Genomic DNA, 15,786 nt, shown 5'->3' on the forward strand with positions numbered 1-15,786 from the left:
TTTTTAAAACAATTCTAAGGAATGTTTCATGTTTATCTGGCCATTATTATAATTACATCCATAATTCACATTTCGAGTGTTTACTGTGTGCAAAACACAATACTAAGTACCCCGGTTAGCTCATTTACTCTTCATAAGAACCCATGCAAGATTGATTAACTCTGTGGTCCTATTTTATACATGAACTCACTTAGGAGGTTAAATTACCTGCCTAAAGTCACTCAGTTATAAAGGACAGGCCTGGTTTACAAACCTAGACTGACTCCAGAGCTAAGGAGGGTCATGCGAAGGTAACTAAAACTCATCTCAGTGTTAAGAGGGTGGGGAGACCATCATTAAAAGAGGTGTTTGAAAGAATCAAAAAGAAGGTAAGAGCATACTCGGGCAAAGTATAACCACTTGGAGAAATTTATTGGAGTCAACCAAGCTGTCAAGACCCAAAAAATCATCTGGATGCATGTCTGTGCATATATAATGTCTAGTAAAACAACAGCAGCAATGATTAATAGTGATACTTCATGATATTAAGATCCATTTGATATTTGGAAGATAAAGATCACTTTAGGTTGTATCATTTAATGTTTACAACATCTGTGTGAGACAGATACACAGATATGTATCTTTTGGTTTTTACAGAAGAAGAAACAAAGGCTTGAACAAATTTGGTGATTTGCCTAAAGTCTGAGGAAAGTCAAAACTCAACTCCAGTTTAGAGAAAAATTTTTGATCTGCTTCCCCAAATTCAAGGTTAAAGGCTGAATTTAACTTACATCTTTTTCTAACCACATAAGTGATTAATGTTAACTTCCCTTTTGGATCCTCTGGAGTCTGGCATTGGGCTCCCACCTCCATGGAGAGCCTGCTTCTCCCTCTCCCTCTGCAGGTTCCCCTGCTTGTGCTCTCTCTCTCTTTCTCTTTGAGTCAAATAAATACATAAAATCTTTAAAATAAATAAAGAGGACCTCAATAGCAAATATTGTGAGTGCTGGAGGAGGTCACATATCTAGTGCGATAAGACTACTTCAGTTTTGTCTCTTTACGACCTCTTCTTTCTGTTTGATAGTTCCCAGTTCTTCTCCTGTCTGTATCACAGCCTGATATGTCTTTGCCTTTTTGGAGTGGTCAAGGCCCTAAAGAAGTCCAGTCTGTGGTGAGACCCAGAGAGCCCTGCTGACTGGATTCCTGCCTTCACTGACTCCTGCCGTGGGGTTTCTCTGCATCCCCTCCACCATTGTGCTCCCTCATCCCTGTTCATTCTGAGGTGGAACTCAGAAAGCAGTTCCTCAAAACATACAGAACACCTGTGCTTCTGTTACCTGTCTATATTGGCACCGTGGAATGAAAATGAGAGGTAGTGGTAAATTTGGGCGATAAGTGCACATGAGGGTGGCTCATCCACTGTGAGCTAGAAATCCCTAAGTCTCATCATTAATAATCTGCTGCTTCTCGTTTTCCTTTCTTGCTGCTCTGTCTAGCCATCGTCAGAATTTAGAAGTACAGCTGCTCACCCTGTCCTAGATAAAAGAGGAAAAAATCTATTCTGTTACTCTTCCAGTAATAGGGAAAAAAGTAAAAGAAGGAGCAAAAACAAAAAGCCAGAGTAACAGTGGTGATTTACTCATGTCATCTGAGTCCTCTTAAGTATTACTTTTGTCCATCCTATGACAGCATTTATCAGTTCAACTTAAGAGATAAAACTTGAGATAAAATGTAGCTTTTCATTAGATAGGCCTATGTCATACAACCCACATATTTTTAGGTATCTCACTGCTCCTGGTTTTTAAATCACAACTATGCTTAATTCATGGGCATGTGGTAGCCTATAGTCATTCTATTCTCCTTGTCATGCCCATGTATCCTTCTCACCATAATGCTCACTTCATGATGCTGGCGTCTCTTTTTTTTTTTTTTTGGCGTCTCTTTTAATATGTGGTTTTTAGAAGGAATACCACTGACATTTTATATATATATATAAAGATACATCAGAAAACTAAAATCATCTAGTATGATTTCAGAATTAGCTACAACTAATAGATATTTGACCATAAAAATGGAATTATTGCAAGACAGTTAATGTCCTCCTGCTATATTGTACAATTCAACTCCATGTGTTAGGGAGACCATAGCAGATTATAATTAGTTCATTAAGGAGTGTGATTTTAAATACCATTCTAGATAAAACAGTAAAGCTTTCTTAATAGTTCAAAGAAAGACCTAGTCACCAAGTTCTTTAAACAAACAGAGAGTTTGCCAAGGAGTTTAACTCAGGGAAAGTACATTTCTTACTAATATGGCATATTGGTTTGTTATGGACAACAGGACAGTAAACATGGTGCTTAGTGGTTAGTTGTTCTGCATGGCAATCACTTCTTTTTCTGATGTCTCTGACAGGGCCGCATCAGTTGTACTGGACGCCTCATGGTACAGGCTGTCAACCAAAGAGGCCGCAGTCCCCGCTCTCCCTCAGGCCACCCTCATGTCAGAAGGTATGGCAGATGTTCCTTCCCATAGGTGTTAACTACTATTTTATTTTAGTCATTACTATAAATTCAATGATATTCAAATCATGGTATGACCAAGAAGAGCAGACAGTGTCAGAAGACAGAAAAACATGAATACGGTCTTAAAGTGTATACATTGACTAGCCCCTCGATGATTATGCTCCTTTGCAATTCAAAAAAGGGAAAGTTAGTTGCTAATGTGGCTAAGCCCAGTTAAATATACCACCACTAATTTGTTAAGTAGGGCCCAGTCAGTATATGAAGAAACAAGACTAGACACCTTTAAATGGCAGGCACATTAACATGAAAATATTAGTAAATGGTACACAGCCATTCAAAACCAAAGTTCTAGACCAGCAGCGGTCTAGACTGGCCATGACAAATTATTGCCACTAGATTTCTTTCTTTTTTTTTCTTTTCTTTTCTTTCCTTTTCTTTTTTCTTTTCTTTTTCTTTCTTTTTGCCACTAGATTTCTTAAAATTAGCTGGTTTGTGAATGTTCACTTTTCAGTCATTTCATTCAAAACAGTTTATTTTTTATGACAATTTTGTAGGTAAAATGTGCCCTATTTTAAAAGTTCAACAAGTACTTGTTAAAAGTAAAATGTGCTTCCTATTCCTAGTCATCCTGAGCTTATGCAAGGATACTGCCGGAACTACAGTAGGCAGGGAGAAGAAAAGGAGATCACTTCCTAGTAACATATTTGCAGTTAAAAAAAATAGGGTAAGTCACCCTGGCTGTCATGTTGGGTGCCTATGTAGATATCTTACAGAGCGTCTCAAATAGCCCTGACTATATAGACTGTAGGCCCCACATGCAAACACTGCTGGTGAGCGCACGTACATACTAGTTAGGCTCACAGAAGAGAAGCCAGAAACACTGAGGAAGCCCCAGACAAGTGGTATGTCTGTCTACACCCCATGTGACCGCATGCTCAGAAACCTTTGCTCAACAATTTGGAAGGCTGTTCTGGCACCGAAACACATGGGGGGTTAATTCTAACTTGTTTGTGGCAATATCTAGTCACAAGAACCTAGTTAGGCCTTTGCACATGCCTATAAACAGGGCATATTTAGTAGCAGATCTCTTGCATTACTTTCTTCTGCTTTTCTTGTGTCTTCAATATTTAAGCTTTTCCATGTGTCCGTGTCTACTAGAAAAATATTCTCACAAATGAGATCTGTGCTTGGAGAATAGTAAACTATATATTTTAAAAAGCTAGTAATTATTAGCCTATTACACTGTTCTTTCCTTTGTTCTACTCTTACCTTTTCCAGTTAAATGTTTTTAAACTTGTCTTCTAATGATTAGTGACAGGATTTATGTTCAGTATCCTGTTCCTTTGTTGCATCTTCCCTTCAATTAACTTGAAATGGTGTTATTCTTAAAGGTGCCTCTAACAACCTACTCAAATCAAGAGAGATGCACCAAATCTGGAAGAATGCACAATCTTATTTTAAAGCTAAAAAATATAATTTGTTTTCCTGGTTAATATGAAAAGGAATTTTGATTAGAAAGATAGGAAATTTTTACAAAATAATAAGAGATTTTAATTTCCTATAAATTTAAAATCCCAGTGGAAAATTATACTTTCTGTTGGAAAAGATTTGGTAATAAATGAGCAACAGCTGCTGCTGCTTCTCATATAGCTTTCAAAAATATTTATTTAGGGAAAAATAGGTTAATATAGAGTACTTCATTTTTTCCCATTTCCCCTTTTATGATTTATATTAGCTTTAAGGATTAGGATAGCGGAATTATTTAAGTTCTGCAATTAGCAGACTATTAAGTGCATAATAAACTTCCAAATGAAACAAGACTTTGCTAACTTTTCTGGTTTTAAGTGCAAACTTTCGGAATAGGAATCAGGTAAGAAAATTATATAATTACTCCATGTATTATTATAAAAATCAAGAGTCTGAAAATAATTTCTATCTTCCTCCCTCCCTCTCCCCTTTTGTTTCCTTCTTTTCCTTCCATCTTTTTGTTTATTATCTGTCCTGTCCTAAGGCCTCGTTCTAGATCAAGGGACAGTGGAGATGAGAATGAACCAATTCAGGAGCGATTCTTCAGACCTCACTTCTTGCAGGCTCCCGGAGATCTAACAGTTCAAGAAGGAAAACTGTGTAGAATGGATTGTAAGGTAAGAGTTTGGTGTTGCCTCCCTTCCCCCGCCCCGCCACTGCCATGTCTTTTAAGTTCCTTTTAGGGAAATTATGTAAGGTGTGCATCTTTGAAATGTTTTCCAACCTACGAGAAAAAAAAAGAGAGAGTACCATTTACTGGATGTTTATATACTGTTCTGTCATTCGTTTCCTTTAAATTTTTACTGAATGTGTTCTTTATTTAGAACCCTACATACCATACTGTACACAGTCACTGGGAGGTTGTTTCCCTTTAAGTGTCACATTTTGTTGAAGCAATAAATGTGTTAAATTTGTCATATGTCCTAATAATTCATTTATCTTCCATTCTGGTTTTTTTTTTTTTTTTTTTTTTTTTTTTATTTATGATAGTCACAGAGAGAGAGAGACGGGCAGAGACACAGGCAGAGGGAGAAGCAGGCTCCATGCAGGGAGCCCGACATGGGATTCGATCCTGGGTCTCCAGGATCGCGCCCTGGGCCAAAGGCAGGCGCCAAACCGCTGCGCCACCCAGGGATCCCCCATTCTGTTTTCATACACATTTTGTAGCCATGTATCTACTCCTTTATTCCTCCCATTTCTAGGAGAAGTTAGAGTGACATACTTCTCTTACCCATTTTACAGTGGGGATTCCTTTTTTTTTTTTTTTAAGATTTTATTTATTCATGAGAGAGACAGAGGGAGAGGGAGAAGCAGGCTCCATGCAGGGAGCCTGACATGGAACTCGATCCCAAGACTCCAGGATCAGGCCCCGGACTGGAGGCAGACACAACCACTGAGCCACCTAGGCGACCCTACAGCAGGGATTCCTAACCCAGGGCCTTCTGGGAGGCAGCTTTCCTTAGGTGTGAGTTCTGAAATTGCATACAAAATTATGTGTATGATACAGCTTTCATCAATTCCTCAAAGGAGCTTGAGGCCAGAAATGTTTAATAACCACTGCTGTGAAATTTTTTTTGATTGCTTTGTTTTTTTGCCCCATTATTTATTGATCTTAAATTTAAGTTCTTAAATATGGATAAGGTTTTTTGAGAATATGGGCTCCCTCTGCTGGTTCTCTCTGGGATTGCAGAACACAAATATAAGATGCTCGGAGGATTAAATCTGGGTTTATAGAAATGTATTTTTAAAAAAAGTACTCTTAACAAAAGTATTTTATTTTCCAACATAATTACTTTTACAGTATAAGTTCAAAACTTGAGTTTTAGCACGTGTGGGTTTATTTTTGGTTTGTAATTAAGAGTCCATACAGACCACTTATGAAATGACATTTGAGTCAACATGTGAAATTTTATTTTAGATTATTAGATGATACCAAGGGATTATTATGTTACGTGTAAAAAGGGTCTTTAAAAATCTTGATTTTTTTTAAGGAAAAAAATTATCAGTATAATTTTGCCCCAAAAAAGCACTTCCCCCCCAACCCCACATCTCTAACCTATTGGGTACGTTCCTAGATGCTGACTACCCCTGACGTGGTACTAAGTGCGAAGGGAAAATAATCCAACTCCTCTAGTAACAGGTCTGCTCATCTGCCTCCTCCCATTTCCATATCAGCCGAGAGCATGCTTCTGTTCAAATAATGACCTGTTTACAATGACCTTTAATTCCTGAGATGGGGCTTGCTTTATTTACATAACCAGAAGGGCTGGAATTAAAATGGGTAGAAGAATGGGCATTTTCTCTCTGCCTTAATGAGATGAAGTCTGTCCCTTGGCATGAATGCAGTGTGAATTAGGGGTGTTGAGAGTGCACAGTGCTTGGACTGATGCTCCTACTACACATGCCATGGCCTTGGTCAGGATCTAACCTAGCAAGGTGGGAACAAACCTTGCCACTTTTTTTCTCAACTTGGTAAAGGACTGGAGCCTGACCAGAAGCCTGTGTCCCTCTTCCTGCATACCACCTCTAGTGATCTCCAAACAGGTAAAGGAGAGGACAGAGAGCCTGACCCTTTCAAAAGCTAAGCTGACTAGTGCTGTTTGTTTCCAAAATATCTTCATCCTTTTAACCAGTCATTTCAGTTTACTTATTTTTTTCTCTCTTAAAGTCTCAAGATCGGGACACCTGGGTGGCTCAGCAGTTGAGTGTCTGCCTTTGGCTCGGGGCGTGATTTCGGTCCAGGGATTGAGTCCCACATCAGGCTCCCCGTGAGGAGCCTGCTCCTCCTTCTGTCTATGTCTCTGCTTCTCTGTCTCTGCTTTTCTCAGGAATAAATAAATAAATAAAATCTTAAAAAAAATTCTCAAGATCTTTGTTACATGTAGGGAGGAGGCATCTTGTAGGTAGTGTAAGTGAATATCACAAAGCAGGAATGGAATTTGGCAGAGCTGGGTTTTCAAAATAATTACTTTACAGTCCAACTGACATCTTTTTGAATGCAATTTCCCCCTAGTAAATTTGGGGTGGCGGTAAAAAAAAAAGCCTTCTTTAATGGTGCTTTTCTTCCCTTTCACAATTAAGGGCAAAACTATAAAGAGCTGACAGATGGCAGCCATCCCTACCCTTCACAGCACAATGTGATATTAGCAATTAAATGCGCTTTTACCTGATCTCTGGTCTACACAACTGTCCAGATCTCAGGACTTTAGTTTCCGTTGTGATGCTAATTTGTTGAGATGGCTTTCTGGGTAATTTCATATTGCTCTTGTTACTTACTTTCAAGGATTATAAAATAACAATAGCTCTGTGTGCTGATGGATGCATTAGCTATGTCTCCACAGCTATGGCAACCCTTTGATAACAAGCTTTATAGGGTATAAATGCCAGCTGAGTATGTGTTGTATTGTAGTTGGACATCTTTTTCCAAAGAGCTCAGAGCCCTGTGCTGACATCATCCCAGTAACCTTTTAACCCTGGTGAGGTAAGACAATAAAAGAAATTTTAAAACCCCATTTTACTTTTCTTTTGTAGGTTGCTCTACAAGAGATGTTTAGAAGTGAGTCGATGATTTCTCAGGAAGTTATTGAAAGGTTTAAGCAAAAGAGTACATGAGCTGGCTCTTGTACTAATGAAGGAGAGAATTTACGGTGGTTTCTTAACTATAAATGATTTCACTTTGTTTCAGTATTAGAGAAATTTATATGCTCCTTTCTGATTCAGGTCAGTGGGTTACCAACCCCAGATCTAAGCTGGCAACTAGATGGAAAACCTATACGCCCCGACAGTGCTCACAAGATGCTCGTGCGTGAGAATGGGGTGCACTCTCTGATCATAGAGCCGGTCACATCACGAGATGCCGGCATCTACACATGTATAGCCACCAACCGAGCAGGACAAAACTCATTCAGCCTGGAGCTTGTGGTTGCTGGTAAGCAAGTCTGGAATTTTTTTCTTTCAGAATAAATATCAGATTCAAAAATGTAAATTAACCCTGCATTATTAACCAATATGGAAAAGAAGTCAAAGCACCGAAAAAAGTAGATTGTTTCATCAAAACAGTCCATTAGGACAGAAGGCTTAGCCAAATCAGAAACATTAATTTTTTTTCAGTGTAGCCATAATTATTTCTCTTTCCTTTCTCCCATTAGCCTGGCCAAGACAGAAGAGAGGAGGTTAGCAGCTGTTCTGGGTTGTTCTACTTCTTGTGTGTGCTGGCCTCCAGTGTTACATAGAGAAAGAGCAGTGGTGTCATGGATTATAGAACCAAATTTGATATATAAGAATTTGCTCATGAATAAAGTTCTCTGCCCACTTTTTAAAGTAATGTGCTGTGGCCTCAAAATTCAAAAATTTTAAACATTATCATCTACCCCCAGTGTCATAGTCAAACTCAGATTTGCTTTTTAATGTATTATACTGTTAGGTAAATTTCATACAAGTACATGTGTTTTTTTGTTTTTTTTTTGTTTTTTTTTTTTTATGATAGGCACACAGTGAGAGAGAGAGAGAGGCAGAGACACAGGCAGAGGGAGAAGCAGGCTCCATGCACTGGGAGCCCGATGTGGGATTCGATCCCGGGTCTCCAGGATAGTGCCCTGGGCCAAAGGCAGGCGCCGAACCGCTGCGCCACCCAGGGATCCCACAAGTACATGTTCTACAAAGTCTTACCCTTATCCTTTATAATATCCTTAGGAGTTGAGCATAAGTAAGAGTCTGTTATCTGTTCTCTTTTTAAAAAGAATGTTTATTTCTCATACCTCTTTATGCGAAGTGCTTCATATACATTACCTCAGCTGGTCCTCACAAAAGCCCTAAAAGATAACTGAAGCAAATTTTCTTCACTTTACAGATGTGGAAATTCGAGAGAGTAAGTGACTTTCCCAGGGTCCTGTTTGGTAAACTGAGGGCCAGATCACATAGTCTGTTCACCTCTAGTGGTCTTCCCCAAACTATGAGCCACTGAGCTCTTCCAAGAGATACAGTAGCCATGAGAATAAAGCCCAGGAGGTCCTGGCTAAAACCCTGGATAATGATTCTAATAAAAGCACCGGGAACCTTTTTCACACAAAAATGTCCTAAATACTGGGCTGTCATGTTGTGTGTTACATCAAGTATTCACTATTCCTGTATGACCAGGATCAATTTCATCTAACCCTCTAAGCATCCCTACTCCAACCTAAAACTGTTCAGCATTCTTCTGTTAAATGTTCCCCTTGGATCATATCTGCTCTCAGAACTGAGACTTGAAGGTCTGAGAGACACAGACATCTTGGTGTGCCTCAGTCAGTACTTGCATGAGAAAGGTGGCAGGACACAATAATTAGAAGCATCACGTCTTTGGCATCAGATCTCAGTTCTAATCCCAGCTCTCATTTATTAGCTATGTCCTTTGGCAGACATATAATATCTCTGCAGCTTGATTACCCCATATGTGAAATAGGGACCATCAGGCCCCACAGAGTCTTTATGAGGATTACATCATTTTATAAGGATTAAATCATATGAAGCTCTGCATCACCATCAGTAACCTGCATAGCATTGCTCCAAAATGGTGGGTGTTATTCTGTTGGAAAACTGCTTTGACATTGAGGTCCATTTTATACCTTCTATGCTTTTCTCAAAACTAGGATCCAGAAAGAATATTAACAGACCTATTCTCACTTCCTCTGATATAGCCCGAGGCCAGGAAACCATGTGAAATACAATAAAAGTATAACCCTCTACATCATTCCAAATCTTCAGAGAGTCTCAGGTATTTGCAGTTTTCAGGTGCAGGTTTTCTCCTCTTCACCTGTTTCTCCCCTGTGTGGCTTGGCTATATCTGTCACTGCACAGGAGTGTGTGGTAGACAAAGTCATGCATCCTCAAACTCATTATTGGTAGCTAAGAAAATAATTAAACTTTATTCTTACTCTGACATTGTTTCTACTGCACATCTGTGAAAACCATTTCCCATCAGATAGTAATAATCAGAGTGTTATTAAAGTTGTCTCTTTGTGGCTTCTTTCCTTCAGAGGTTATAAAAAGTCTTTTTATAACTTCCTTGAAAGAATACAAATTGGAATTTGTAATTTATAGGATGTACATTCCTAGTTTTAAGTAACAATTTTAAAAAGCAGCCAAATTTGGATAAAGATGTCTCCCTGTTCATTTCCCCCTTTAAGTCCTACGGTATGTCTCACTTGAACCAAGACTTACAGATTAGTAAACATTGATTCAGACAGCAAGGAGAGATCTGAGTGGATCAAATCCTTAGAAATCCTTGTTCTCCTTAGAATCACTAGGTGGCAGTGGTTGGTAGAGGCATAATCAGTAGTGAAGCCATCCCAGATGGCTAGCAATGACTTAGGAGTGCCACTCAGCCTGTCAGACAGGCATTCTGTGGAGCAGATGGCCAGTGGACTGTGTGGGCCTGTCAGACTTCAATTAATTGAGGGGAAAAAAGGAATTAATTGAGGAAATAAATGAGTGGAACAAAGCCTAGGGACCTTTCTTGGTAAAAGAGTGATTTGGAGAAGGAACTAGCATCTAGCTGAAGTGAAAAATGGTATCATAAAAGAAAAGATCTATTTCAACAATATTTCTAAAGGCTGCTGAATTCTTCATAGCATTACCTTTGTAGATCACTGATAGATAATTCCTCTCCTGTCCCTTAGCCAAAGAAGCACACAAACCTCCCGTGTTTATTGAGAAGCTGCAAAACACAGGAGTTGCTGATGGATACCCAGTGAGGCTGGAATGCCGTGTTTCAGGAGTGCCACTGCCTCAGATATTTTGGAAGAAAGAAAATGAATCGCTCACTCACAGTACTGACCGAGTGAGGTGAGAATACACAGTGACTTAACTTAATCCACATCTGTTCAATAGGTCCTAAGGATATATAAAAAGGATATACTTTATATAGCAAATAAATCTGTGCAAGAGTCATGTTATTGATATTAAAGACAAAAGTCACTCTTTACCCTAATGTAAAATTAAGTTTTTGGAAGGAAGCTCTAATGATATGTGATGAGGCACATTCTAATTTAATCTCATGGTGATTTTTTTAAAAGTGTTTATACCTAGAAGAAAAGATGAATTTATTGGCTTCAGTGGTGATACAGAAACTATTCAGTGGGTTTTGTAAAGGGGGATCCTCAGCTAGAAATTAAGTGTGCACATTTATTCAACCTCTTGATGTCTGCTCTTCTCTACCATTAACTTTAATGGGGCTAGCAGCCTTTCTAGATTAAGTATGACCCTATTATCCGCTACTTGCACAATTCTCTTTCTAATGATCTAATTAAAAATGATGCATCGTGTCCAAAGCCACTTTTTAAAAATTTAGAACCCTAATGACTTTATCCGTTTCTCCAGCATGCACCAGGATAACCATGGCTACATCTGCCTGCTTATTCAGGGAGCCACAAAAGAAGATGCTGGGTGGTACACAGTGTCAGCCAAGAATGAAGCAGGGATTGTGTCCTGTACTGCCAGGCTGGATGTTTACAGTGAGTGCCACTCCATGTCCTCTCATTGTATTTATTCATTAAGTCATGAAAAATTAGACATCCGGACAGCAAATCACATTTACTTTTATATAAGCTTATAAACAACTATAATGTTTTATTTGCCCAAAATTTCATATTGCTCTTTCTCTTTCTATTTATAGTTTCTCAACATTAATAGTGAACTACACCAGGAGAACAAACACCCAAGTATCATTCAGGAACTTTGTATTATTAGCAAACTATGCATGTTGATTTCTCTTATGTTGGCTAGTCAGTTGTGGCTTCCTTACTCAAGCCTCCTTAGAAGTTAACAGTAGACGAAGGCAATAACCATGTTTTTCACATTTTCTTGTTACTGTGTTCTGCAAATGACTGCCTCTTAACATTTCTTTCTATATTATAATCCTACACAGTGTCTTCATGCACTCTCAATGTGTGTACCATGGATCCTGGAATGCATCCTTTCTGTGGCTTAGCGCTTTTCTCTTTTAATATACCTTCAGCAGCTCAGCAGTAGACTTGAGTGTTTGTGTATGTATATTTGTGTACATGCATCTTAAACTTAAAGAAACTTGTTTCTATTGAATTGCAGACTAGTCCAGTAGCATGAATATCTATTGACATAAAGGAAACCACTAGAAACAAATTAAGAACTTATTTCAAATTTCCCCTCTTCTTGAATAGGAAATAATTTTGTGAGGTTCTTCAAGTATTGAGTGACCTCAACCTTCCCTACTGCCCACTTCTTTCAACTGATTAACGTTGAAACATCTATCTGAATACCTACTACAATTATTATGGCATTTATACATGTTGTGCTTTGAAGATGTTTTTTAAAGAGGGAGAGAGGTGGGAGTTAGGAAGCTGAGCAACTATTTTGAAGGATTTCTGTGCTCCAGTAAGTATTTACTGTAAAAAAAAAAAAAAAACTACACCTCTTCCCACTGCCCCGTATAGACAGTGCTTACATTTTAAGATTTCCACCATGCCAAAGAAACGTGCCTGGTACATATCAAATACATATCTGTATTTACTTGAAACATGTAAGTGCTTTCCAGTGATATCCTGGGGTTTTTTAAAAATCTTTTTATTTTTTTCCTTTTTTATTGTAGCCCAGTGGCATCAGCAGCCACAGAGCACCAAGCCAAAGAAAGTACGGCCCTCAGCCAGTCGCTATGCGGCACTTTCGGACCAGGGACTAGACATCAAGGCAGCGTTCCAACCGGAAGCCAGCCCATCCCACCTGACGCTCAGTACTCCCGGCTTGGTAGAAAGTGAGGACCTGTAATCCAACATTCTTGTTAAAGCTGAAACACTGAAACAGCCGTTGCTTGACCAACATACTCCTTTGTCACATTATGTAAAGGGTAAAAACATACCTTTGACTATAAGAGATAAACACCAAAATATTTTTCTTACTTGATATACCAAACTTAGAGTTTAAGTAGGTAATGCTAATAGAAATGTACACATTGCACAGAAAATTTACATTCATCATCCAATTTAAAACTTGTGGAATTTCTGTGATGAAAGCAATCTCAAATGCCAAAATGCTAATGGAAATCAGCTGTTCAAAGGTAACCAGAATTTGTATTCTCCAAAGTGCCTTAAACACTAGCAGTAGGTGCTACACAGCATGACAGTGTGGAATGCTTTACATGAGGCAAATGTACCACAAATAGTACTAAAATGACTCTAACTGGGCAGTGTGTTCAGATAGCTACAGTGAACCAAGTGCAATATATAGGAATGAAAAGGAGAGTAAATGACAAATCCAAGTAAATGCCTTGTTTTTGCAAATTGTTTTATATTAAATCATAAGGAAGGAGTTACTTGCCTTAAATTTTATTAATACCGAGAGTTTTCTAACAAGGTTAATACCTTAGTTCTTAACCACCTTTTTCTTTATGTGTAGTGTTTTCTTTTCATGCTACCTTAGTAGGAAGCTTACTTACAACCATATTAAAAGGCTAATTTAAATATAAATAATATAAACTGTTTCGAATAGAGCAGAACTATATTACAGTCCATTCCACAAAAGACATCCAAATCACCCAAATGACCAAGGCATATAGTATTCAGAGGAAAGAGGGGTCTGGAAGTAGCAGAAGAATGAAGGAAAATGCTACCAGCACACCTGTATTCATTTGGACAAAAGTAGAAAGGGCCGGAGAGGCGGTGAAGGCCAGGCTTTTCCTTGGTTTTCCTCAAATTAAAGTGTAGGTGAAAAAAACACTGCCATTCAAAAGTCCAGGGATCTAGGGTCAGCTGGGAGATTGGAGCACATGTGCTGTGGAAGTTCAGTGTGTCCGAAGTCTGTGTAGTTGCTGAAGAGGTTAGGTATGTCGAGCAAGTGGAAAAATTGGACTGAGACTGCAAGATTGGCATCAGTGAGAAACTGCCCTAGAGGGAAAAGGAGATTTGGGAGAGACAAAAACAGGTTTGTGCCATAGTCTAGTTTTTTCCAGTGGCACTGTGATATGGTGAATGGAAAATGCTAGTTCACTTACATGCTGCCATGCAGTCTGGCCTTAAGAAGGTGCTGGGTTCCAGGTAGTTTGTAAAGGCATCTCTGCAAAGACTGATGTTTGAACGCATATGATTCTGCAACAACTAGACTGACATGATTCTGACCAGACTTGATGGTTTTAAGTCGGAACCAAGAAACTTTAAAATGGAGAAAAAAACCAATTTGGCCAGCTATTATAAAACATGAGGTTTTAATGGTACTTTGCTATGAAAACACTGTATTCCTTATGCAAAACACATATATCTTTCATTATTTATAATAAAAATGTTGAATTGTCTTAGCTCAGTTAATTCAATATGTAGTATTTTTTAAGATAATTTTATATCTGTGTACCACCCCATATATTTCATATTACTGCTTCACATGTACAGCTTTCTACTTCTTTGTAAGAACACCAACCAACCAAGTTTTAAATGATTAATAGGCTTGATCACTGGGTGGCAGATGTTCTTTGCAGAATGGTGCAAGTTTTTTTGACCACACTTATATGCGTTGCTAATGTGGAATTTAAGATACTATACAGAGTCTTTCATGGACCTATCTATATTGTAGAATTATGACTTATGTCATATCTTACTTGCCAAATTTTTTCTGAATGTGACTGTTTGCTAATTTGTTGGGTTGGGATTAAGTAGCATTATTTGCCACCTTTTATGTTGTATTTATAAAAAAAGTACTATCATACTACTTTTTGGATTGTTGTGCTGGTGTAATGTGGATTTTAACATCAATAAATATTTAACAAATAATAGTTGAAATTTTGTGAAGCAAAATATTCCATTGTTTTAGTTTTCTATTGCTGCTGTAATAAATTAATACAAGCTTAGAAGCTTAAAATTTATTAGCTCACAGTTCTGCATGTCGGAAGGGCTGGGTTCTGTGCTCAGACTCTTGTAACGAACATCAACACATCCACTGGATACATCTCAACTGGAGCTTTTCCAAGTTCCAGTAGTTGAGATAAGATTTATTTCCTTGCAGTTGTAGGATAGAGACCTCAATGTAATCTGTCAGTAAGGAGCCACTCTACACTCCTACAGGCCACCTCCGTTCCCTGCCATGTCATTCCCTCCATCTCCAAAACAAGCAAAGGGAATCTCCCTCAGAATGGATCCCTGTCATGCCTTGATCTTATTCAGAAGCCCAGCCCTTACTAAGGGATCACCTGATCAGGTCAAGACCAAATGAATACCTCTCTTTCTTAAAATCACCTGATTTTTTTACCTAATTAAAATCCCTCCAAAGCAACACCTAAATTTGTGTTTGATTGGATAACTAAGAGAAGGTGTGTGTACACCAAGAGGTGGGAATATTGGGAGCCACCTTAGACTTCTGCCTACCACATTAGTTTACTGTATATATGCTTATAAATAATGTTGGTTCTTGTGATGCCCCATAGGGACAGTGTTCTGTGACCACAAACCATATGCCCTCTCTTGGCATCTATGAAATTAAATAGAGAGGGTTCTTGTTCAAGATGGTAACACAGGATCCTCAACACACCTCCTCCCACAGACCCACCAAATCAACAACATACATAACGATTTCCTCTAAAAGAAACCCCCAAACTAGCCGACTGCTACACATTAGGCAAATGAGACAACCCACATCAAAAATAGAAGAGGCTGAAACACAATCTTGTCATAAACTCCACCCCTGGCACGGCAACCTACCATCAGGAGGAACTCAAAACCCCCGGCTTCAGGCTCAAAGGATGTGAAGCCCCAAATGAGCACCC

The 15,786-nt window shown here is 38.6% G+C and overlaps 2 protein-coding genes across 14 annotated transcripts in view; one reads left to right on the plus strand and one right to left on the minus strand.

The window, feature by feature from the left end:
* The window catches only part of PALLD (palladin, cytoskeletal associated protein), a 409,145-nt gene extending 394,348 nt beyond the window's left edge, over positions 1–14,797 (plus strand). For 8 of the 9 annotated variants that reach the window (XM_025462823.3, XM_025462824.3, XM_049101109.1 and 5 more), the window contains 6 exons: positions 2,392–2,486; positions 4,513–4,645; positions 7,749–7,956; positions 10,685–10,850; positions 11,385–11,518; positions 12,631–14,797. In XM_025462823.3, the coding sequence (XP_025318608.1) occupies positions 2,392–2,486; positions 4,513–4,645; positions 7,749–7,956; positions 10,685–10,850; positions 11,385–11,518; positions 12,631–12,806 (912 nt within the window). In that variant the 3' untranslated portion in view covers positions 12,807–14,797. Of the gene's footprint in view, positions 1–2,391; positions 2,487–4,512; positions 4,646–7,748; positions 7,957–10,684; positions 10,851–11,384; positions 11,519–11,679; positions 11,732–12,630 lie in introns of those variants that run through there. The other variant, XM_049101108.1, reaches the window with a different exon arrangement.
* The window catches only part of CBR4 (carbonyl reductase 4), a 208,017-nt gene that overhangs the window by 130,774 nt on the left and 61,457 nt on the right, over positions 1–15,786 (minus strand). Inside the window, exon 5 of one of the 5 annotated variants that reach the window (XM_035716188.2) lies at positions 1,898–4,752. The exons of the other annotated variants lie outside the window; for them this stretch is intronic. Within the exon in view, the coding sequence (XP_035572081.1) occupies positions 4,697–4,752 (56 nt within the window). The 3' untranslated portion in view covers positions 1,898–4,696. Of the gene's footprint in view, positions 1–1,897; positions 4,753–15,786 lie in introns of those variants that run through there. 5 annotated transcript variants of the gene reach the window in all.

Source organism: Canis lupus, chromosome 25, assembly GCF_003254725.2.
Source record: "Canis lupus dingo isolate Sandy chromosome 25, ASM325472v2, whole genome shotgun sequence".
In the NCBI taxonomy this organism is placed as follows: domain Eukaryota; kingdom Metazoa; phylum Chordata; class Mammalia; order Carnivora; family Canidae; genus Canis; species Canis lupus.